General features: G+C 48.0%; 1 protein-coding gene across 2 annotated transcripts; it reads left to right on the forward strand.

The window, feature by feature from the left end:
• The first annotated feature begins 823 nt into the window (after positions 1 to 823).
• Positions 824 to 20,511, forward strand: MYOZ3 (myozenin 3). Of its 2 annotated transcripts, none has more exons than XM_003900375.5 (7): positions 824 to 1,061; positions 2,903 to 2,964; positions 11,408 to 11,562; positions 12,519 to 12,572; positions 12,677 to 12,830; positions 13,229 to 13,391; positions 17,824 to 20,511. In XM_003900375.5, exons 2-7 carry the CDS (start codon positions 2,904 to 2,906, stop codon positions 17,990 to 17,992), a joined length of 756 nt encoding a protein of 251 aa, XP_003900424.1. In that variant the 5' UTR covers positions 824 to 1,061; position 2,903; the 3' UTR covers positions 17,993 to 20,511. The 2 variants fall into 2 exon arrangements, with proteins under 2 accessions (XP_003900424.1, XP_003900423.1); XM_003900374.4 differs by having other exon boundaries at positions 852 to 1,409.
• The last annotated feature ends 3,417 nt before the right edge of the window (positions 20,512 to 23,928 follow it).

Consider the following 23,928-nt stretch of genomic DNA (forward strand, 5'->3'; position numbering starts at 1 on the left):
CTGGGGCCCCACCACAGCACGGTGTCCCACTGCCTACTGGTGATCTCATCCCAGTCCCCTGACACCTCAAACAAAGTTCATCCAAAACTGACCTCAGTGTCTACCCCTACTCCACCTGCTCCTCCTCTTCCAGTCACCCAAGCATGAAACAGGGGAGTGGGACTCCCTTTCCTCACCTCCCACATCCAATTCCTCACCAAGACCTGAGAGTTCTTCAAATACCCTTCAACTCCCTCTCCTCTCCATCCCCTTGTCACTGCTCTGATCCAGCCACCCCTGGTGACAGATCCTCGTGCCTCCAGTCTGGCCCCCTCCAACCCATTTCCCACATGGCAGCAAAGATATCTTTGGAAAATGCCAATCTGATCACTCCATTTCACCACTTTGATCTCGTCAGCAACCCTTTATAAACACAGTTTCCTTTTGAAAGCCTGCTGGGATCTGGCCCCTGCCCCCACTGTCTGGGCTAATCTCTCAGCACTGCCCTCAGCAATGGCTCTACTTGCCAACCCCCTACCATCTTTATAAGTGACATGTCCACTGCCTGCCATGCCCCTTCTCTGCCCAGTGAACTCCCACTCATCCTTCAAGGCCCAACTCCAGTGTGTCCTCCTCTGGGAAGCCTTCTCACCCCCTACCCCAGACTGAGCTGGTAACTCCCTCCCCTGGGCTCTCTTAGAGCCTTCCCCAAAGCTTGTTTACCCATCTGAATCTGACCTGGCTGAGCTCCTTGAAGACAGAGCCCTGCCTTATTTATTTTCAGTCCTTAGAGAGAGGCTCAGGGAATGTGAGAAGGTAGAGGGAGGGAGGGAGGAAGGGAGAAAAGAAGGCAGGCAGGAAGGAGACAGAAGAAGAAAGGCAGGAGAGAAAAAAGGAAGGAAGAAAAGGATAAGTCAAGCAAAGATATTGAGGAGCAATTCATTCATCCATCCATCTATCTATCCATCCATTCATTCACCTGGCAAATATCTACTGAGTTCCTGTCAGGCACCATTCTTGGCACTAAGGATTTAACAGTTAACAAGCGGAAGCTACCAGCAGCTGACCCTCAACATTTCCAGGTGACTTTGGTGCATGCATATGTGAGCGTGTGTGTACATGTGGGTGCAAGCCCTCTGTCGGCAAAGGCCTGTTGCCAGGGCACCTGTCTTCCCTAGGGTCTGGTGCTCTTAGCATCTGGCTCCAGCTCCTATTGCAGCCCGAAATAAGGCTGTGACCCATGGCAAGGCAGGAATGATTCTCATCAGCTGAAGCCAGAGCTGGCTGCAGGGGACACCCTGCTCGCTGCCTACTGACTGCTGACCGCTGACTGCCTACAGGGACACCACGCAACTCTCAGCTTCCCGACAGAGGTGTTAATCTTGGGGGTCTAAGATTCCCTCCTGCCCACTGTGGTCCCACTCTCTCAGGTACCAGCATCCTAGGGGAGCTTGGGGAACTCGGGGGAGTGGGCAGAGAAGATGAGCCAATCCCCAGAGCTCCTTCTCCAGGAGAGGAAGGGCCCTGCAGTAGATCTAGGGAGTTTGGAACCCCATGAAAGCCTAGATCCTGGTTTGGGAGGAGAGGAACTCTAAGCTCTAGGTTACCCTGCATTAAATGGGGAGGGTGTGGCTAGGATTAAAGGTGGGGAATAGGTAATGGCTCTGCTCAGGACTTTGGGATTTTTACGCAGTAGAGGGAAGCAGCTTCTCTGTCTGTAAAATGAGAGACCCTTCCCAGCGTCTGTGAATTTCTGTAAAGGGAGTGTTTATCAAGAAACAGATCTGTGGACTGTGGAATCCTAAACGGTCATGATCGAGGCATTCTCAGTCATCCCATGACCCTCATCCCCAAATGCATGTAGACACACTCATGTTTACCTACAGTTTTAGGGGGATTGTGAACACCCTAAAGCCCATCCATGTATCTCCGTGATTTAGCCTAGCCCCCTAATGTTACAGAAGGGGGAACTGAGGTGCAGAGCTGCAGAGCTACTTGTTTGCAGTTACAGAGAAAGTCAGGGACACCCACTAGACTCCAGTTGCATAATGAGTGCCCACAGACCGAGGGCCCCTTGTGGGTGTTGGGGATACAGATGAAGGCAGATTGTTTTCTAAAGGAAGGAGTATAGAAAAATCCGGAGGCAAAGGAGAAGGGTACCAGGCTGGGTGGTCAGTCAAGGAGCTCAAGGGCTCTGCCTCTTCTCCAGAGAGCAAGTTAAGGGCTTTGGACCTCATTTTATTTGCAGATCTCTTCCAAGATTCCTTGAAAGTGCCATGAGATACAAATCGCGGGATGGAATAGGAGGGAGAGAAGGGATGAGGGAGAAAAGAACACCACAGAAGTTAGCCCAGTAATGGGGAGATGGGGAGATGGGGGATGGTTCTCTCTGCTTGGTTGGACCAGCCTGTGCCCTCAAGCCTCAGGGCCAAGTGCCAGGGATGAGAGGGGCACACCAGCCTCACAGACCCCATTGCAGCCCCAGCCTAGCCCATGCTTCCTCTCCCCTAACTTAAACCTCCAACCTCTTTCAGTCGTGGAATAGGACTCTCCTGGGTCAACAGATGACAGTAGTCTGAGACCTTTGCCTGCCCCACCCAGATGCCCCTGGCACCTACTCTCCCTCTGATCAGGATGCCTGAGCTGGGAAAAGCCCCTAGAAACCACCCTTGAAGAGACAGTGCTTCCCTAGCAACACGAAAATAGATCTGTGCAAACTTGAGCACCTCCCTCTCATTCCCTGGGCCCCAGTCTCCTCTGCACAGAGACCCTGAAGGCTCTTCCAGCTCAGATATCCCTTGCTTGTGATTTTGGGCTGGTCTAAAGCTGTTCAGGACCGGGGCAGGGTGAACCAGGGACTGGAAGGAGGTCTGGGGAGAAATGGAGGCAGGCTGGTCCATTTATGGGAGTCTCTCCTCCACAGGATGATCCCCAAGGAGCAGAAGGGGCCAGTGATGGCTGCCATGGGGAACTTCACTGAACCAGGTAAGGTGATTCTAGCCTCATGCCTTCCTCAGACTCCATCTTTTCCTCGCTCCCAGGCTGCACTCACCCTGGCCTGCTGGCCCCAGGCCTGGGCAGACAGGTGTGAGCTCCAGGCCAGCCCTGAGGGAGTGCGCGTGGAATCTGCCGCCTCCGCTGGGAAGCTTCCTGAGGCACCGGGAGGGGTCTTGCCCATCTCTCCACAGACCCAGGAGCTGAGGCTGAGTGTCCCAGGCTGGGCATTGGCTCTAAAATGACCCTGGCCCTGGCTTTATCTAAGGCCTCACCTCAGCCCCAAATTAAGCTCTGAAGACTCCGGTCCCAGTTCCAGCTCTACCTGTGGCTGCAAGCTCTGCACATACTTGCCCTTGCCTATTGCTCCTTGGGGTTCACCGAGGCCTCTGGATGGCCCAGGATGGCTGGGCCCCATGGCTCAGACAGGGGAGTGGAGAGAATGGAGCAGGGTGGGAAGAGCAGGCCGCCCATTTAGATACAAAACTTTTTACTTAAAAGCTGATTTATCCAATGAGTAAATCATTTTTATCATTTCGTTTAAAAAGTTTAAATTCATTTTTATCAATTTTATAAGACCTCTTCAGGAACTCTTGATATAATTTTGGAATCTGTGTATTTGGTCTACTTTACAGGATTTCAGGTATTTTAAAAATTAATTTAGGGGCTGGACACAGAGGCTGATGCCTGTAATCCCAGCACTTTGGGAGGCTGAGGTGGAAGGACTGCTTGAGCCCAGGAGTTTGAGACCAGCCTGGGCAACATGGTGAGACTCCATCCCACAAAAAAAAAAATTAGCCAGGCATGGTGGCACATGCCTGTGGTCCCAGCTGCTTAGGAGGCTGACACAGAAGGATCGTTTGAGCCTAGGAGTTGGAGGCTATAGTGAGCTATGGTTGTGCCACTGCACTCCAGCCTGGGTGACAGAGTGAGACTCTGTCTCTTTAAAAAAAAAAAAAAAAAAAAAAAAATCAACTAAGTCAGAGCTCTTCAGCTTTATTGTGAATCATAATGATTTGATGTTGGTTAGGCATACAGATGCCCAGCATCTACTCCTGAGGATTCTGACTCAGGGGACCTGAGGTAGGACCTGTGCATTTGCCTTCAGCGTGCTAAGGAGTCAGTCATATTTCATGACTTTATATGTGGCATCCTTTTAACCTATTTTGTGTGTTCTTGCTTCCTCTTGTTGATGTCCAGTTTCTTCTCCCACCCTGATTTTGTAGCTAAAATATGCACATTCTATGCATATTGACGCTCTAACTAGAAGTGTCAGGCAATGCATTCTCTTTTCTCTTGGGGAGTTAATTACAGACCCCCAAATATGGAGACACATCATTGATGCAAGATTTGAAATATATAACTTGTTGATTATTGCTAAGGTACTGACTAAAGACAATTTTGAAACAAAAGAAAAGTAGGAAGAAAAAATAAATCTTATAATCTCACCACCTAAAGACAGCCACTGTAAAGTAAAAGTTATAAAAATGTTTACCATCATTGCATGTGTACTATGTGGCAGACACTTTGCTAAGAGAAAAGTATCCTTTATGCTTTGTGTCATTCCATCCCCACCACAACTCTGTAAATTAGATATTATCTTCATTTTGGGAATGAGAATATTGAGGCTCAGAAGAGCAGGTGGTCACATCTGGTAGGTGGTAGAGCTGCAATTTGACTCCAGGTCTCTGTCTCCAGAGCTATTTCCTTATTATATGGTTACAATGATAATACATCACTTTTTTTTTTTTTTTTTGAGACGGAGTCTTGCTCTGTCGCCCAGGCTGGAGTGCAGTGGCGCGATCTCAGCTCACTGCAGGCTCTGCCTCCCGGGTTCACGCCATTCTCCTGCCTCAGCCTCCCAAGTAGCTGGGACTACAGGCGTCTGCCACCTCGCCCGGCTAATTTTTTGTTATTTTTAGTAGAGACGGGGTTTCACTGCATTAACCAGGATGGTCCCGATCTCCTGACCTTGTGATCCACCCGTCTTGGCCTCCCAAAGTGCTGGGATTACAGGCTTGAGCCACCGTGCCCGGCCGATAATACATCACTTTTTAAAAAAATATCCATTTGCCATTGACTTGGCATACATTAGAAAAATTTGTTTAATTCAGACAAAACAGACATGAACAGCTTTGAAAGTGAAAGTTCATCATAATGGAACCATCTGGAGATAACCACTGTTAACATATTTATGTAAATGCTTCTTCTGTTCATATATGAATGTCTTTATATAAACATACATACACATGGGCTAAATATTATATGCTATGTTCTTTGGCTTTTTTTTTTTTTTCATTTAGCAGCATTCCATCCTAGTATGATTTATCTCAAGCCTTCCTTCCCCGTGCTTACCATCATTCCGCTGTTTGCACACGCCACGTGTATTTAAACATCCCCTGATGGTGGTCATGAGGGTTGTCTGGGGTGAGATCCTTCAGGGCAGAACCAGAGGAGCCTTGTGCAAGTGACCTATTGAGAGAGTGCTCTCGGGAGAGAAGGAGGAATGCAGCCTAGGGTGGGGTATTGCTGAGCGAGGGTGTGGGCTCAGCGGCTCTCCAGGTTCAGTGTGAGCCTGTGGGGAGCTCTCGAGCATGAATTCCTCCGCAAAATTCATCCCACCTGAGGCAAAGGCGCTGCGGCAGCATCCATTCCACTGGCAGTTCTTTGTAGAAGGTGGCAGTTTGAACTATTAGCTGTTGGCCGGGCGCGGTGGCTCAAGCCTGTAATCCCAGCACTTTGGGAGGCCGAGACGGGCGAATCACGAGGTCGGGAGATCGAGACCATCCTGGCTAACACAGGGAAACCCCGTCTCTACTTAAAAAAAAAAAAAAAAACAAAAAACCAGCCGGGCGAGGTGGTGGGCGCCTGTAGTCCCAGCTACTCGGGAGGCTGAGGCAGGAGAATGGCATAAACCCGGGAGGCGGAGCTTGCAGTGAGGTGAGATCCAGCCACTGCACTCCAGCCTGGGCGACAGAGCAAGACTCCGTCTCAAAAAAAAGAACTATTAGCTGCTAATAAGGGGCATCTGGGCAGCATCCACCAGAAGACTGAGTCCCAGTTTTCACAATTTTAAACCCCACTGCAATAAACGTTCTTCTACATATATCTTTGGACATATTTATTCAACTTTTCCCCTGAGAATAAATTCCTAGAAATAGAATTACTCAGTCAAATAGGTTTTATCTTTTTTTATTTTTTAATAGAGACAAGGTCTTGCTATATTGCCCAGGCTGGTCTCGAACTCCTGGGCCCAAGCAATCCACCCACCTTGGCCTCTGCAAGTGCTGGGATTATAGTTGTGAGCCACTGCAGCTGCTCTTTTTTTTTTTTTTTTAAATTGAGTTTGGCTGGGGGAGGTGGCTCACACCTGTAATCCCAGCACTTTGGGAGATGGAGGCAAGCAGATCACCTGAGGCTGGGAGCTTGAGACCAGCCTGACCAACGTGGAGAAACCCTATCTCTATTAAAAATACAAAATTAGCCAGGTGTGATGGCACATGCCTGTAATCCCAGCTACTCAGGAGGCTGAGGCAGGAGAATCACTTGAACCTGGGGGGCGGGGGTTGCAGTGAGCCGAGATCGCGCCATTGCACGCCAACCTGGGCAACAAGAACGAAACTCCATCTAAAAAAAAAGAAAAAAAGAACAATATTGAGCTCAGCTCATCTGTACAGTATTTGAGAATATGATGCTGAGGGTGCTTTATTATGTATTTAGGTATAACTATTCTTTCGTAATTTTAAGTAGGCAGTACACTTTCTCAATAAAAACAGTAACAACAAAACAGTGTAAACAATTTCTTTTTTTTTTTTTTTTTTTTTGAGACTGAGTCTGGCTCTGTCGCCCAGGCTGGAGTGCAGTGGCCGGATCTCAGCTCACTGCAAGCTCCGCCTCCCGGGTTTACGCCATTCTCCTGCCTCAGCCTCCCGAGATGCTGGGATCACAGGCGCCCGCCACTTCGCCCGGCTAGTTTTTTGTATTTTTTAGTAGAGATGGGGTTTCACCGTGTTAGCCAGGATAGTCTCGATCTCCTGACCTCATGATCCGCCCGTCTCGGCCTCCCAAAGTGCTGGGATTACAGGCTTGAGCCACCGCGCCCGGCCAGTGTAAACAATTTTTAACCCTCCTCCTTTATATGTCCCATGGTCACTGCTATGGTGACATGTCTCCTTGTAGATGTTTGCTATGGCGACATGTCTCCTTGGCATGTGTCCTTGCAAATTTTTCAATGCATGCAAAAACACATACTTATTTTTTAATATATAAATGGGGGCCGGGCGTGGTGGCTCACACCTGTAATCCCAACACTTTGGGAGGCTGAGGCGGGCAGATCACTTGAGGTCAGGAGTTTGGGACCAGCCTAGCCAACATGGTGAAACCCCATCTTTACTAAAAATACAAAAATTAGCGAGGCATGGTGGCTCATACCCATAGTCCCAGTTACTTGGGAGTTTGAGGCAGGAGAATCACCAGAATCCAGGAGGCAGAGGTTGCAGTGAGCCGAGATTGCACCACTGCACTCCAGCCTGGGCAACAGAGCAAGATTCTGTCTCAAAAAAAAAAAAATATATATATATATATAAAATATATATATACACACACACGCGTATAATATTTATATAATATATAATACAAATGGGATCTTCAAATACCTATTCTTCTGATTCTTACTTTCCCTGCAATTGGAGGGGAATTAATTTAATTTATACTGGATTTCTTTTTTTATTTTTTTTTGAGACAGAGTCTTGCTTGGTCGCCCAGACTGGAGCACAGTGACATGATCTCAGCTCATTGCAAACTTCACCTCCAGCTTCAAGCGATTCTTGTGCCTCAGCCTCCCAAGTAGCTGAATTACAGGCACATGCCACCATGCCCAGCTAATTTCTGTATTTTTCGTAGAGACGGGGTTTTGCCATGTTGGCCAGGTTGGTCTCGAACTCCTGACCTCAAGTGATCCACCCGCCTGCCCCTCCCAAAGTGCTGGGATTACAGGAGTGAGCCACCGCGCCCAGCCTATAAGTGGGTTTCTTTCTGTTCTTAGCACATAGAAAGTGCCCTTTATGTCTGTGTTGAAAGAATGAAAAAAAAAATCAGTGTCCTTTTTAGACAGCTATTCAGGATTCCATTGACTGGCATGAATCACAGCACCCGAGTGACCCCCAGTGCTGCCCGGTAGCCATGTCCATCTCCCTAGTTCATTCACTCTCCCATGCTACTCTCTTAATGACTTTGGCACCACTTCTCCTCAAACCTTCAATACCTCCTTGCACAACTTCATTATCAGCTAAAGACCTTGTTTCTTATTCCACTAAGAAAAATAGAGTAACCAGAAGAGAACATCTGCAAGCATCCCCTGTCACATCTGTCTACTTGCTTGCATCTGCGCCCGTGTTTGTGGTTTTCCTTTCTGATATGGTGGATGAACTTTCCTCACACCTGCCTGGTGCCAACTCCTCTGGCTGGGCTCTGGAAACGCAGCTCTCCTGTCACTCCTGCTCAAGGACATTCCTGCAGCAATTCTCCCCTCTCTCTACTGCATTGTTCAAAAGTTCCCATCAGTTAACGCACATGCTGTTATTCTCCATCTTTACAAACAAACAAACAAACCCCTCTTGATCCCATAGCTGTCTGTAGCCAGGATCCTTTAAAGCCCAACTCTTCCAAGCAGTTGCCTATATTTTTCTTACCAATCCTCTCTTTCTCTCTTTTTGACATTTTATTAGTCAATTTCCAAACACACATACAAGTACGGAGTACATGGTCCCTCCTTCATTCCTAAATTTCAAAGCTAATGCCAAAAAGCATGTCATTTCACCCCGCAAATACTTCAGAATGCATCAAAATAATAAAAGGATGTTTCCTTACATGCCACAAAGATATTAGCACACTGAACAAAATCAGCACTAATGATTTAATACCATTTAATAAGCGGTCTGTATTAAACCTTCTTCAGTTTCCTGCTTTGTTTTCATCAGCATCCAAACAAGGGCCACAGTTTTTATTTGGTTGCTATGGCTTCTAAATCTCCTTTAATCTGAAGCAAGCCCTCTGCCCCTTTTTTCCATGCCACTCACTTGTGTGAAAAACCAGGCCAGTTGTCCTGTAGAATGTCCTGCATCCTGGATTTGGCTTATCGTTTCCTCATGGTGTGGTTAAACTTGTTCCTCTGTCCATTTTCTCTTGAACCCTCTCCAGTTAGGCTTTCACACCCAAACACTCCACAGAAACTGCTTTGGTGAAAATTACCAATGACCTTGTGTTACTAAATATAATAGTCGATTTTCAGCTCTCATCTTCCTTGACACATCAGCAGCATTTGGCTCTGTTAGTCTCTCTATCATACCTGAAATGCTTTCATCATTTATTTCCAAGATGCCATCCTCTTTAGTTTCGTCCTATGTTGTGGGCTGCTCCTGCCCAGGCTCCTGGCTTAGTTCATCCTCACCGCCTCACTGTAAATGTTGGAGGCCCCAGGCTCCGTCTCTGGTCCTCTTTACCTATTCTCATTTCTTTGTGATCTCATCCAGTCTCCCAGCTTAAAGTACCATTTATGGAGCTGGAATATGAACATATGTGTATCTGATTTTAGAGATGGACCAGGCAGGCCATGCTGCCCACACAGGGCTCTCACCTGCCAAGGTCCTCACCATTCTCTCCCCTCTGTCCTGCAAAAGGCTTCCTTTGTTGGCCAAATGTGAAAGTTTGCATTTGGCTAGTGGGAAAAGCACAAACTGCTAAGAACAGTCATCACCCTGAAAATCCTCTAAATAGCTATAAAGAGTAGTTCCAACTATGAGAAAAGAAATAAATGTAATGTTCTTCATTGAAAAACAACAACAAATACCAGTAAATACCAGTAAAAGCTCATGATGCTCAAAATTTCACCTTCAGGTCAGTTTTCTCCAGATTCACACATCTATCTCCCTCCTCAGCACCACCACTTAGATGCCTACAAGTTTCCTCAAATTTAAGATGCCCAGTTTTGGAGATAATTAGCAGAGTTTGGATATGGACTAGATGTTAGGTAGAACAAAAATGTGTTCACTTGGAAAGCTGGAGATCTTTAAGTGATAAAAACAAGTTACAGGCTGGGCTCGGTGGCTCACGCCTGTAATCCCAGCACTTAGGGAGGCCGAGGCGGGCGGATCACGAGGTCAGGAATTCGAGACCAGCCTGGTCAACATGGTGAAACTCCATCTCTATTAAAAATACAAAAGTTAGCCAGGAGTGGTGGTGCGTGCCTGTAATCCAGCTACTTCAGGAGGCTAAGGCAGGAGAACTGCTTGAACCCGGGAGGCAGAGGTTGCAGTGAGTCGAGATTGTGCCATTGCACTCTAGCCTGGGCAACAGAATGAGACTCCATCTCAAAAAACAGAGCAAAAAAAAGTTACAAAACATGTACGCTATGATTTTGTTTTGGTTAAAACCTCGTACGAATATAGTCATTGAAAAAGATATGAAAGGACATACACTAAGGTGTTAATAGTGGCAGTCTCTGGGCGATAGATAATGGTATTTTTCTCTTTTTTGTCTGATATCTGTATTTTCCAACATTCCTCAGGGCCCATATAGTCTTGTTGTTGTTGTTGTTGTTGATGGAGAATCACTCTGTTACCCAGGCTGGAGTGCAGCAATGCAATCTCAGCTCACTGCAACCTCCATCTCCTGGGTTCAAGTGATTCTCCTGCCTCAGCCTCTGGAGTGGCTGGGATTACAGGCACGTGCCACCCATGTCCAGCTAATTTTTCTACTTTTAGTGGAGGTGGGGTTTCGCCATGTTGGCCAGGCTGGTCTCGAATCCTTGACCTCAGGTGATGCGCCTGCCTTGGCTTCCCAAAGTGCTGGGATTACAGGCATGAGCCACCGTGCCCGGCCCATATATGCTTTTTTATAATAATAAAAGGTTATTTTAAAGTTAAAAGAACACATGTCTAAAACTGAACTCCTAATCTTTCCCAGAACTTTCTCCTCCCTTTGCCTTCCCCATCTCAATGAGCTGCTGCTCTATCCTTCTAGTGGCTCAGGCCAGAAGCCTTGCGGTCATCCTCAACCCCTCTCTCTATTATTGACCATACCCATGGCTTACCTTTAAAACACAGCTAGAATCTGACCATTTCTCACTACCTCCACCATTATGGGCAAAGACCTGCGCGGGGAATTCATGCAATAAATACAAATGGCCAAAGAACTTCTGAAACAGTGCTAAACTTCACTGAGCAACAAACACATGCAAATTAAACTCTAAGGTGCCATTTTTGCCCATCAGGTGGGCAAAGATTCCAAAGAATCATGACGCCTGGTGTCAGCAAGCTTGGGGAGAAACGGGCATTCTTACACACAGCATGCCATGCTGAGGAGGTGCCTTGAGAGGTGGGGTCTGGAGTGTATAGGGGATGGGGTGGTGAGAGCCCGCTCTGGCCTTTCCTGGCAGTCCCTACGCTGGACCTGGGCAAGAAGTTGAGCGTGCCCCAGGACCTGATGATGGAGGAGCTGTCACTACGCAACAACAGAGGGTCCCTCCTCTTCCAGAAGAGGCAGCGCCGTGTGCAGAAGTTCACTTTCGAGTTAGCAGCCAGCCAGCGGGCGGTGAGTAAGCCACCATTGTGCTCATGGGGAAACTGAGGACGACAGAGAGCCAGTGGTTAGCCTAAAGCCAAACGGTAAGCCAGGCTGAAGACTGTGATGTTCCCATCAGATGAAGCTCCTGCCTTTCTGTGTGATCCTTGAAAAGTGTTATCTTTTTAGGCATCTCACCCTGGCTACAGAACAAAGTGAACAAAGTAGATTGGGGGGTTGAGGATAAGCCGTTGAGTGAAGGTAGTCTGCCTCCTACAAAAAAAAAAAGAAAAAAAAACGCGAAGACAGGCATGCATTCCAGGCTAAATTTGCAGCAGGCAGGATCTAGTTTAGACTTGGGCCTGATCTAAGATGGAAAATGTAGAATGCCTTTTTTTCTTCTTCCCACTGGAGGAAGGAAAGGCCATGGAATAACCTGCTGGTGGAGAAGAAAGGCAAGAAGGGTTCTTCCCTTGGCTTCAGAAAGGCAGCAGGCAGTTCCAGATACTTCTAAGGAAGCCAGGGCTATTCCATCCACCCTCCACTTAATTTCCGGGCCAGACAGGAGGCAACTGAGAGGGAGTGATGTGGCAGAAAAATAAAGATGACAAAACACCCGCCCTTGCTATGTGCCTAAGTCAGTGCTAGCTAAGCACTTTGCAAGTGTCTCATTTAATGCTCATAGATTCTTCTGAGGAAGAGACCTTCATCACCATCATCCTCATTCTATAGAGAAGGACATTGAGGCTCAGGGAAATTAAGTATCTTGCCCAGACTCAGCATTACAATAGCAATTAACATATATCGAGTATTTCTCGGTCCCAGGCACTGGGTTTAGCGCTGTAAACTAGTAACTCATCCCTGTTCCCCGATGATGGGCGTTAGGATTCTTGCCTTTCCCTTTTTTTTTTTTTTGGTGGAGGGAAAACCCTGGTCCCCTGCCCCGCTGAGCCTCTCCGCGGTTTATTCTACCCCCTCGCTCCCAGATGCTGGCCGGAAGCGCCAAGAGGAAGGTGACTGGAACAGCGGAGTCGGGGACGGTGAGCGTGGAGAGGAGCTCCCTGGAAGGGAAGCTGGGGGAAGGGGAAGGCGGCTGGGGGCAGGAGGTCGTCGGTGGCCTCTGAGAGCCCGCCCCTGTGCCCAGGTTGCCAATGCCAATGGCCCCGAGGGGCAGAACTACCGCTCGGAGCTCCACATCTTCCGGGCCTCACCCGGGGCCTCACTCGGGGGTCCCGAGGGCGCCCACTCTGCAGCCGCCCCAGCTGGGTGCGTCCCCAGCCCCAGCGCCTTGGCGCCAGGTGAGTGGCCTCCTCGGGTCCCTGGACCAGGGCTTGGGGGCCTGAAGCATGGGTGTGCTTCCCATGGGGCAGGAAGAGCACCCAGAAAGCTAGTCCACCCCCTTCCCCAACACACACGCCGCCGCGCCCCAGGTCAGACAGCGAGTCAGCCAAGGCCAAAGGCCAAGACTGCAACCCGCGCTGCGAACTCGTGGCTTCCTCACTGCAGTCCTCCGTGTTTCCTGGGACGGGAAGGGGTCTCCTGTGCTGGAGCAACTGTGACATCCTGTTCCCCCACTCCTCTCCCCTAACTCGGATCTTCCCTCCTCCAACCGCGTCCGCGGAATTGGGGTGGGGCGAGGTGGGGGTGGGGGCTGAGGGTGGAGGAACCGAGGCGCCCCCTTCCCCTCCGCCCCTAGGCTATGCCGAGCCGCTGAAGGGCGTCCCGCCAGAGAAGTTCAACCACACCGCCATCCCCAAGGGCTACCGCTGCCCCTGGCAGGAGTTCGTCAGCTACCGGGACTACCAGAGCGATGGCCGAAGTCACACCCCCAGCCCCAACGACTACCGAAATTTCAACAAGTAAGGCGGGGCGGGCAGCCCGGGGACAGACCGGGAGGGGCGGGAAGCCAGTCAGAGCCACAGCGGGAGCCTGCGTTTCCTGAGCACTTTCTGCAGGCTAGGCTCTGTCCCCAGCGCTTTCTACTCTTTGACTGAGCTCTGGCTGGAACAGCGCCTCCGCACCTAGTAGGTGCTCAGTAAACATGGGAGAAATGAAGAGTGAAGGTGCCGCACATCTTGGATCCTCTCCAGGACATGGTGGGCGGGTGCTATGAGTTTTCCTGTTCTGCAGATGAAGAGGCTGCGGCTCAGGAATACGAACAACCCGGCCAAAGTCACAAAACAGGGAAGCACCGGCAGGGCTGGGGTTCTGGTCTGGGTTTGTCTGACTCCAGAGACCAGTGCCTTGTTCCCCATGGCTGCTGTGTGCTACCTCTTTGATGAACATCTAGGTTTCTGAGGAGTCCCCAGATTTCAGCAGTTTGAGGCCAGCTCAGCTTTTCCTTTCACCAATGGCCTAGAAGAGGCCAACAAGGTAGCTCTGAGGATGCCGCAAAGTGGAGAGTGGCAGTGAAACATTGGACACCAGAGTGAGGGCCACACAGCAGTGGCCTGTATTGGTTTAGAGCATGGGGCCTCCACGTGGACTTAAATGCAGACCCCAGGCCTGCTCGTGTGACCTTGGGCGAGTGAGTTAACCTCTCTGAGCCTCCATTGCCCCACCTGTAAAATGAGGGGTTTATAGTACCTACTTCATAAGGTTGCTGTGGGGATGACATGAGAAGCCATAGGTAAAGTTTCTGGCAAGTAAGAAACTTTCAACAAACAATAACTATTATTGTTGTTGTTATTGTTGTTGTTGTTGTTATTATTATTATTATTTGAGACGGAGTCTTGCACTGTTGGCTGGGCTGGAATGCAATGGCACAATCTCGGCTCACTGCAACCTCCTCCTCCTGGGTTCAAGGGATTCTCCTGCCTCAGCCTCGTGAGTAGCTGGGATTACAGGCACCCACCACCACACTCGGCTTTTTTTTTTTTTTGAGACGGAGTCTCGCTGTCGCCCAGGCTGGAGTGCAGTGGCGTGATCTCGGCTCACTGTAAGCTCCACCTCCCAGGTTCACGCCATTCTCCTGCCTCAGCCTCCTGAGTAGCTGGGACTACAGGTGCCCGCCACCACACCTCGCTAATTTTTTTGTATTTTTAATAGAGACAGGGTTTCACCGTGTTAGCCAGGATGGTCTCAATCTCCTGACCTCATGATCCTCCCGCCTCAGCCTCCCATAGTGCTGGGATTACAGGTGTGAGCCACTGCGCCCGGCCAATATTTTGTATTTTTGGTAGAGACAGGGGTTTCACTATGTTGGCCAGGCTGGTCTTGAACTCCTGAACTCGTGATTCACCCGCCTCGGCCTCCCAAAGTGCTGGGATTACAGGCATGAGCCACTGCCCCCGGCCTATTATGATTATTGTTTACAGCTGAGATGAGGTTTGGACAGGGGAGAGCTTAAAAGGGATACATTTACCATTCTGCACTGGAGGCCTGAAAACAAACCATAGGAATCAAGACAGAAGTTTGGCACTGGAGGAAGGCCTTGGGCTGAGGGGTGCATGTTAACTGCATTGGCTTCCTCGGTCTGGTGCTATTTCTGAATATGCTCCTCTGGTCTGGACTGCATTTAGTGAGGAAAAGGGGAGTCCACAGAGAGGACACCACGGTCCTGCTCTTCTGGCATTTGCTCAGACCACATGTGGAGACTGTGTCTGTCTAAGACAGACGGGTGGGCGCCGGAGCCTAGCTAGGCCTGGAAAATCAGAACTTAGGAGGAAAGGCTGAAGGAACTAGTGGTGATCCGCCTTGAGAAGAGACAGCTCCGGAGGGATGTGACTGCCCTCAAATATCTGAATAGGCAGAGAGGGTCCTGATGGGAAGAATTGGGCCTAGCAGGCGCTGTGTGAGTCACAAGCAATTAACAGACATTCTGGAGTTCCCCGCCAGGCAGGACTGCCCTATCTCCTCCTGGGCCCTCAGACCCTGCCTGCCCAGCCATTTGAAACCTACAGCAGACATTCAGTCCTGGCAGGCGGCTTCCAGGCTGGGCCACTCAGGTTGCATCTCCCACTGATCTCATGCCTCAAGTATGACAGCAAGGCACATTCCCACCAGCAGAAAGAGGGTCTTAGGGAGCCCTGCACCCAGACCTCTTCTGAGGGAGAAAGAGCAACTGAGGCATAGAGAAGAGAAACAGCAGTTTGGGTGGCCAAGATGTGCTCAGTTTCCAGGGCCCTGGGCTCCTGGTCAAGGGCCTGACTGTGGGCCTTGCATGGCTTGGACACCACCCAGCCTGTTCCTGTGAGGCCTGGCTGTTGCCACCAAAACTGGGGTGGTCCAGGCAGAAATGCTTTCCTGGCTGGGACCCAGGCCCTGGCCCGAGGTTTGTCTTTCCACCCCAGAGGCAAGCACTATCCTCTTCCCACTGGTCCCAGGCTGCTGGAAAAACAACACAAGCAATGATTTTTATTTTTCTTAAAATTAACAAACAGTATTAAGGCCAGGTGTGGTGGCTCATGCCTGTAATCCCACTTTGGGAGGCCAAGGCAGGCAGATCACTTGAGGTCAGAAGTTCAAGACCAGCCTGGCCAACATGGCGAAACCTCGTTTTTACTAAAAATACAAAAATTAGCTGGGCTTGTTGGCGCACACTTATAATCCCAGCTATTCAGGAGGCTGACGTGGGAGAATTGCTTGAACCTGGGAGGCAGAGGTTGCAGTGTGCCGAGATCATTCTACTACACTCTAGCCTGAGTGACAGAGCAAGACCCTGTCTCAAAACAAAACAAAACAAAACAGTATTATTAAAATCACATACATAGGTTCTCTTTTAAAAAATGTTAGGCAAATAAATGTAGAGCCCCTTTGCTCACCATCCTTCAATCCCAGTTGCCTTCCCAAAGGTAACATGGTTGTCAGGCTGGCCTGTATGGGCTCAGAACATTTTGTGTGGGCAACTGCATGCCTGTAGGGGGAATGATGTTTGTGTGTGTGTGTGTGTGTGTGTTTTAATACTTTGCGTTTCATTCTGTTAACTTGCTTTTTTTACTCAACATTATGCTTTCAAAATCTACCATACTAGTACGTAGAGCTCTAGTTCCTTTTAAGCTGCTGTATAGTTTTCTTTTTCTTTTTTTTTTGGCGGGGTGGGGCAGAGTTTCACTTTTGTGGCCCAGGCTGGAGTGCAATGGCACAATGTCAGCTCACTGCAACCTCTGCCTCTCAGGTTCAAGCAATTCTCCTGCCTCAGCCTCCAAAGTAGCTGGGATTACAGTCATCCACCATCATGCCCAGCTAATTTTTGTGTTTTTACTAGAGATGGGGTTTCACCATGTGGGCCAGCCTGGTCTTGAACTCCTGACCTCAGGTGATCGGCCCGCCTTGATGTCCCAAACTGTTGGGATTACAGGCAGTTTTCTATCGTGTGAACATGCTCTATCTGTCTTGCCCATTTCTCTGCTAGTGGACATATGGGTGGTTTCTGATTTGTCACTAACGTGCTGCTGAGGTCTGCATCCCAGTGCCTACGCGCCTGTGCTTCCCTAAGCCATATGCTCGGAGGTGGAGGTGCGGGGTGACATAGCTCACACATTTCAGGTTACAAAGATCCTGCCACATTGTCTTCTGCGGTAACAGCACTGGCTTACCCTCTAACCAGCAGCACGCTGTGAAACTTTTCCCCCGCCACCTCACCAACTTTGCCCCGTTATCAAATGATTTCATTGTGCCAGTGTCCTGGAGGAGAAATGTCATGTGTGTTGTAATCTGCATTTTCCCCCTGATTTTCAGTGCTCTTTCTAATGTTCTCTTCTCTCTCTAGTTTTGGGCCTTTTGTCCTAAGGGAAGCTTACTGAAGGGGAGTCTAGAGTCTTGCCTAGGACAAGTCAATTCTGACTCTGTCAGCTTCATTTCTATTGCTAAGCAACGAGCCACCCACGTAGGCGCAGACTTCGAAATGGGCAAAGTTGAAAAAACCTCTTAAGAGGTACAGAATTGCTGGGCGCGGTGGCTTATGCCTGTAATCCCAGCACTTTGGGAGGCCGAGGTGGGCGGATCACGAGGTCAGGTGTTCGAGACTAGCCTGGCCAACATGGTGAAACCCCATCTCTACCCCATCTAGCCAGGTGTGGTGGCACAAACCTGTAATCCCAGCTACTCAGGAGGCTGAGGCAGGAGAATTGCTTGAACCTGGGAGGCAGAGGTTGCAGTGAGCCAAGATCACCCTACTGCACTCCAACCTGGGTGACAAAAAAAAAAAAAGATGTACAGAATCTTGCTTATAGAAGGGAAAACTGAGGCTCAGAGAGCAGCAGGGAGGGGCCCATACATGTGACCCACATGTCAGTATACTGCTGTCCCTGTTCCACACAGCCCACCTTTCCTGCTGCTCTCTTTCTCCAGGACCCCGGTGCCATTTGGAGGACCCCTCGTGGGGGGCACTTTTCCCAGGCCAGGCACCCCCTTCATCCCGGAGCCCCTCAGTGGCTTGGAACTCCTTCGCCTCAGACCCAGCTTCAACAGAGTGGCCCAGGGCTGGGTCCGTAACCTCCCAGAGTCCGAGGAGCTGTAGCCCAAGCCTGCATCTTCAGTTCCCCAGTCTTGGGGGCCTGGTAACATCCGGAACCGAGACTTGCGGACAGCACTTCACAGTCTAAGAAGGGCCTTCACACACAAAACCTGATTGCAAATGGCCTCAGAGGTCACAAAGTTCAGTAGTCCCAAAACATGGGTGTGCTTCAAAATTACCTGGGGATGTTGTTCTGAATACAGATGACTGGACTGTCCCAGACTTGCAGCATCAGAGTCTCCTAAGTCGAGGAATCTGTATTACTAATAGCAACTAGGGCCGGGTGTGGTGGCTCATGCCTGTAATCCCAGCACTTTAGGAGGCCAAGGTGGGAGGATCACCTGAGGTCAGGAATTTGAGACCAGCCTAGCCAAAATAGTGGAACCCTATCTTTACTAAAAATACAAAAATTAGCCAGACATGGTGGTGCATGCCTGTAATCCCAGCTACTCAGGAGGCTGAAACAGGAGAATCACTTGAATTGGGAGGCAGAGGTTACAGTGAGCCGAGATTGCGCCACTGCACCCCAGCCTGGACAACAGAGTGAGACTCCTTCTAAAATAAATAAATAAATAAATAAAATAAATAGCAACCAGTACTCCAGGTGATTCCAGCATAAATTTTCCATGGTTTGTGTCAGTAGGAGTCCACATCCACACCTCTGCTCTTCCCTGTTCCTGCAGTGTACACTCCCCCGGTGACAGGGTGCTGCTCACTGGCACCCCATCTTCCTGTGAATAACTCAAATACTTAGAAAATGTTCCTTTACTGAAAGGCAGTTGGTCTTCATCTATTCATGCTCTAAACACTTCCTAAGCACTGACTGTGTGCTAGACACTGTGCCAGGCCCGGGCCTCGAGGAGGAAAAGACAGTAGGGAAGACAGATTTATAGAGCGTGAAATCATCATAATTTTCCCTAAAGCATGCTTATTGACAATTGAGGAACAGTGTGTCGTGGGGCAGAGGAAGGAGTCCCTCACCCTAGGTGTGGGATGGGATTCCAGAAGCTTCCTGGAGGATTTGAGTGGGACCTTGGAGGAGGTGTGTGAGTCCATGAAGAGAAGGGGGTGTGAGGGGGAGGGTATTCCTGGAAAGTAGACCAGCATGTGCAAAAATGTGGAACTGAGCACGGGTGCAGGGTGTTCTGCAGAAGGGAGAAGGCTGTGCTAGAGGAGCCGGTGAGGGCCAGCGTGGGGTGGACCCCACTAAGGAAATGCGGAAGGTTTTAGTGATGGGTCTTACTGGGTACTATGTGGGGCGTATATTGGAGAAGGGTAATGCCGTAAGCCAGGAAGCCTGTAAGGGATGAGGCCATGGGAATGGAGAGAAGGGGCCGCCTGCTGGGCACCTTGCAGGACAAGTACAAAGTGGGGTGCTTATTCAGATTCCTTCTTTCCACCGTCCATTTTGAGCAGGCCGTTTAAGGTGGTGGTGGTGGTGATGATGATGATGGCAGCTTTATATTGAGTGCTTCAGTGCTTGGGCTGGTGGTAGGTTCTCTACATATCTTATTTCTAATTCTCACAACAACCCTGAGAGAAAGATATTGTTGTCCCCATTTTACAGATGTGGATATTTAGGCTCAAAAGGAGGAAGTGACTTGTCCAGGGGCAGAGACCAAATGGGAATCTGATTCCAGTGGATGTGTTTTCTCTACACTGGGTGGTCAATGCCCACTCGCTCTGAAATCATCTGATTGTGGTGCCCTGCCTTGGAGTTTAGAAGTTGAGTGCAGGCTTGGGAGTCAGACTGGCTGGACCGGGTTCTAACTCTGCCACTGCTAGCCGGGTGAACTTGAGCAAGTCATTTCACATCCCCGAGCCTCTATTTCTCCATCAGTAAGATGAGGACAAGTATAAAACCTCCTTTATGGGTTTGTTGTGAACACAGTGCAGGACACATTTATAATAAGAGCTCAGTCAATGGTAGGTTTCATGCAACTGCTGCTCTAGGCTGGAAAAGTTGTCTGTGCACTAGATGCAGCATGAGAAGCTGGCTGCTAAGATGTCACTGGGGGTCAGTGAAGCTGAAGCCTGAAGGAAAGCCTCTCATTGCTGTAGAGCTCTCCCTGCCTCTCTCTCTGGGAGCGATGTGGAAGGTCAGGAGTCCAGCCCATTCCCAGGGTGCATGGGATAATGATTGCATTTTCCTTTTGCTCTGGAGTTTCACTCCCCTTCTGGGTCCCAAGGGCCCAACGGCCTGACTTTTAGAATTGCTTGCAATTGGTGTTTTCTCTTGAATTGGGGGCTGCCATTGAAAGCCAGGTTTCCATGCGCTGAAGAGCAGCCATTCAAGAGTCTGAAAAGTAGACAAAAGGACTCCGATTGCCTTGGGTTGGTTCTGCTGTGCTCTGGAAGGTAACTGTAGCCACCGGGTACGAAAAGGAGCCTGGTGGGGAGACCACTGCACCCAAAACAAATTCTTTCTTCTTCTGAGAGTGTGACTTTTTCTGGTGTTGTAAAAAAGAAAAAAAAAAAAAAAAAAAGAATGCTCATTGTAAAAATAAAATAATAATAATAAGGAGTAAAATGTGAAAGTGTCTGCCCACATAGCCCTCCCATGCACATATGTACACCTTCCTACCTTCCTGTCTCTGCTATTCCTACAGACCAGAGGTAACCACTGATGACAATTTGGTCCTTCTAGAGTTGTGGAATTATTTGAATGGATAAATATGTGCATGTGTATATAGATGCACACACACATAGGCATGTCTTTGTTTTAATGGAATCATACTATATGGATTGTTCTGTATCATGCTGCTTTATTTAAGAAGTAAAATTTGTATCCTGAAAAAGCAAATCACTCACCTTTCATGTAATTTGAGATTACATGAAATAAATTATAAGAAATTCTTCACATAGGCTGGGCGTAGTGGCTCACACCTGTAATCCCAGCAGTCTGAGAGGCCGAGGTGGGCAGATCACTTGAGGTCAGGAGTTCGAGACCATCCTGGCCAACATGGTGAAACCCCATCTCTACTAAAAATACAAAAATTAGCCAGGCATGGTGATATGTGCCTGTAATCCCAGCTACTTGGGAGGCTAAGGCATGAGAATCGCTTGAACCCAGGAGGCGGAGGTTGCAGTAAGCTGAGATGGTACCACTGCACTCAGCCTGAGCGACAGAGCAGGACTCCATCTCAAAAAAAAAAAAAAAAAAGAAAAAAAGAAAACGAAATCTTTCATATAAAATTCTATATTTTTGCCTGTTTTTGTTCTTTCCATAAATTAAATCATACAGTGATATGGAAATGAAAAGGACTAAGAATAGCCAAAACGCAGAGAAACGTGGCATTAGACATAGCAACAATGAACTATAGTTTCATGCAACGATGTGAATGCATCTCAGAAACATAATGGGAAGCAAAGGAAGGCAAATGTTTCCTGATGGAAGAAAAGATTTAATATAAAAGTCAGAATAGTGGTAACTTTGGGAGTGGGGAGGCGTTTGTGAATGTGAAGGGCCCCATCAAATGCTTCTAGGGTAGCTGGAAAAATTCTGTTTCTAGACCTGGGTGATTGTTACATCGATGTTCACTTTACAATATTTAAGTTAGTTGTACACCTGTGTGTTTCACACTTTTCTGCACATGTACATATTTTATCAAAATAATCCCTCCTTTTAAAATCGGAATGAACAGGTTAATAGGACATGAGACATACCTGAAGAGAGGATTAGTGAGCTAAAAGTGCCCATAATGCATCTCAGAGAGTTAAAGAGATGGAAAATATGAGAGAGAAGTTAAAAGATAGGGAGAATAAAATGACAATGCCCAACACTACTAATGTCAACACTTTCCGGCAATAATGGAAAGATGTCTTCAAGGAGTGAGGGCACAATACACTGATTTTCAGACAAACAAATATTAAGAGAGTTTTCTACTGACCCCTGAAAAAATGACAAAGAACATACTTCAGGAAGGACCCAGAAAGAAATTATAGAATCTAAGCAGCACTAGTGAGCAGAGAAATGGTAAGCATGTGACTAAGTCCTAAAACACGATCAATCCACTAGATGACAGCAAGGATGAAAAAGAAACACAAGCACATAAAATAAAGTGGTATAATTACTTTCAAACATATCAGTTATCATAGTAACTAATATTTACATTTAGACAGGACTCACCAGTTTAAAGATAAAGACTTGTGGATTGGGCCGGGTGTGGTGGCTCATGCCTGTAATCCCAGCACTTTGGGAGGCTGAGGTGGGCAGATCACGAGGTCAGGAGATTGAGACATCCTGGCTAACACGGTGAAACCCCCGTCTCTACTAAAAATACAAAAAATTAGCCGGGCATGGTGGCGGGCACCTGTAGTCCCAGCTACTCGGGAGGCTGAGGCAGGAGAACAGCATGAATCCGGGAGGCGGAGCCTGCAGTAAGCTGAGATCCAGCCACTTCACTCCAGCCTGGGCAAAAGAGCAAGACTCTGTCTAAAAAAAAAAAGACTTGTGGATTGGACGAAAATAATTTCAGTTCTGTGCTGTTCATAAGCAGCGCCCCTAAAATATGTGGCACAGAAATAAAATTAAGAAATTGTCTGACACGGTGGCTCATGCCTGTAATCCCAGAGGCGGGAGGATCACTTGAGGTCAGGAGTTTGAGGTTGCAGTGAGCTATGATCATGCCATTGCACTCCAGACTGAGCAAAAGAGACCCTGTCTCAAAAAAAGAAAGAAAAAGAGAAAGAGAGAAAGAAATACTATCCAAAAGAAATGTGTTTTAGACGGGCGTGGTGGCTCACTTCTGTAATCCCAGCACTTTGCGAGCCCGAGGCGGGTGGATCACGAAGTCAGGAGATTGAGACCATCCTGGCTAACACGGTGAAACCCCGTCTCTACTAAAAATACAAAAAAATTAGCCGGGTGTGGTGGGGGGGCGCCTGTAGTCCCAGCTACTTGGGAGGCTGAGGCAGGAGAATCGCTTAGGAGGCGGAAGTTGCAGTGAGCCGAGATCACGCCACTGCACACCAGCCTGGGTGATAGAGCGAGACTCCGTCTCAAAAAAAAAAAAAAAAGAAATGTGTTTTAGCCGCATTAACATCAAACAAAGTAGACTTGATGGCAAAAAGCATTATTGTGATAAAGCAGATCTTCATGTAAGAATAAACCCATAGTCACAGTGGAAGATTTAACACATTTCTTTCAATTATCGATGGGTTATCAGACAAATAATTAGTAAGGATATAGAAGATATGAACAATAAAATGAAAAAGTAGCATCCTGCACCACCACATTAGAGAATACTCATTCTAACTACATACGCTTTAAAAAACCAAATATACAAAATTCAAAACTTTTGTGCATCATACTATCAAGACAGTGAAAAGAGAACCCACAAAACAGGAGATTATAGCTCAAAGAATAAATATCAATGAAACTGTAGGGATATAAATTAATAATTTAATAAATAAAAATCAAACAAGTGAGAAAGAAGGGATAAAACTTCCTTTTTCCTTGTAGAAGACTTTCACATAATGTATGTAGATACTTGCCCCTTTAAGAGGTGGAGGTTAATTCCCATCCTATTGATTATAGACTGAACTTATCAACTTGCTTCCAAAGAACAGAGCATAGGAAGAGAAAAATTATGACTTCCCAAAGGAGAAACCTGGAAGACACTCCCTTAATGAAGTAATCAAGGTTAACATCATCAGTGATACTCAGATTTCTGATATGAAGTGATGAGAAGGGCACTTCCTCTTGTGATATTGTTCCTCAAATCCTTAACCCCAGTCTAATCATGTGATAACATCAGAAAAACCCAGTTGAGCAACATTCTATGAAAACACCTGACTGGTACTTTTAAAACCTACCACAGCATGAAAAACAAGGCAAGACCAATCAACTGTCACAGATTGGAGGAGACTGGGAGACATTACAACTAAGTGTCATGTGGAAGCCTAGACTGAATTCTGAAACAGAAAAAAGGACAGAA

This window comes from Papio anubis, chromosome 5 (assembly GCF_008728515.1).
Source record: "Papio anubis isolate 15944 chromosome 5, Panubis1.0, whole genome shotgun sequence".
In the NCBI taxonomy this organism is placed as follows: Eukaryota; Metazoa; Chordata; class Mammalia; order Primates; family Cercopithecidae; genus Papio; species Papio anubis.

What these genes read in the sequence shown, in the direction of transcription:
- MYOZ3 (XM_003900375.5), top strand. Translation starts at nt 2,904, where the DNA reads ATGATCCCCAAGGAGCAGAAGGGGCCAGTGATGGCTGCCATGGGGAAC. An exon ending in TAGCAGCCAGCCAGCGGGCG is followed by an intron (nt 11,563 to 12,518) that starts GTGAGTAAGCCA and finishes CCTCGCTCCCAG; the next exon opens with ATGCTGGCCGGAAGCGCCAA. An exon ending in GACTACCGAAATTTCAACAA is followed by an intron (nt 13,392 to 17,823) that starts GTAAGGCGGGGC and finishes CTCTTTCTCCAG; the next exon opens with GACCCCGGTGCCATTTGGAG.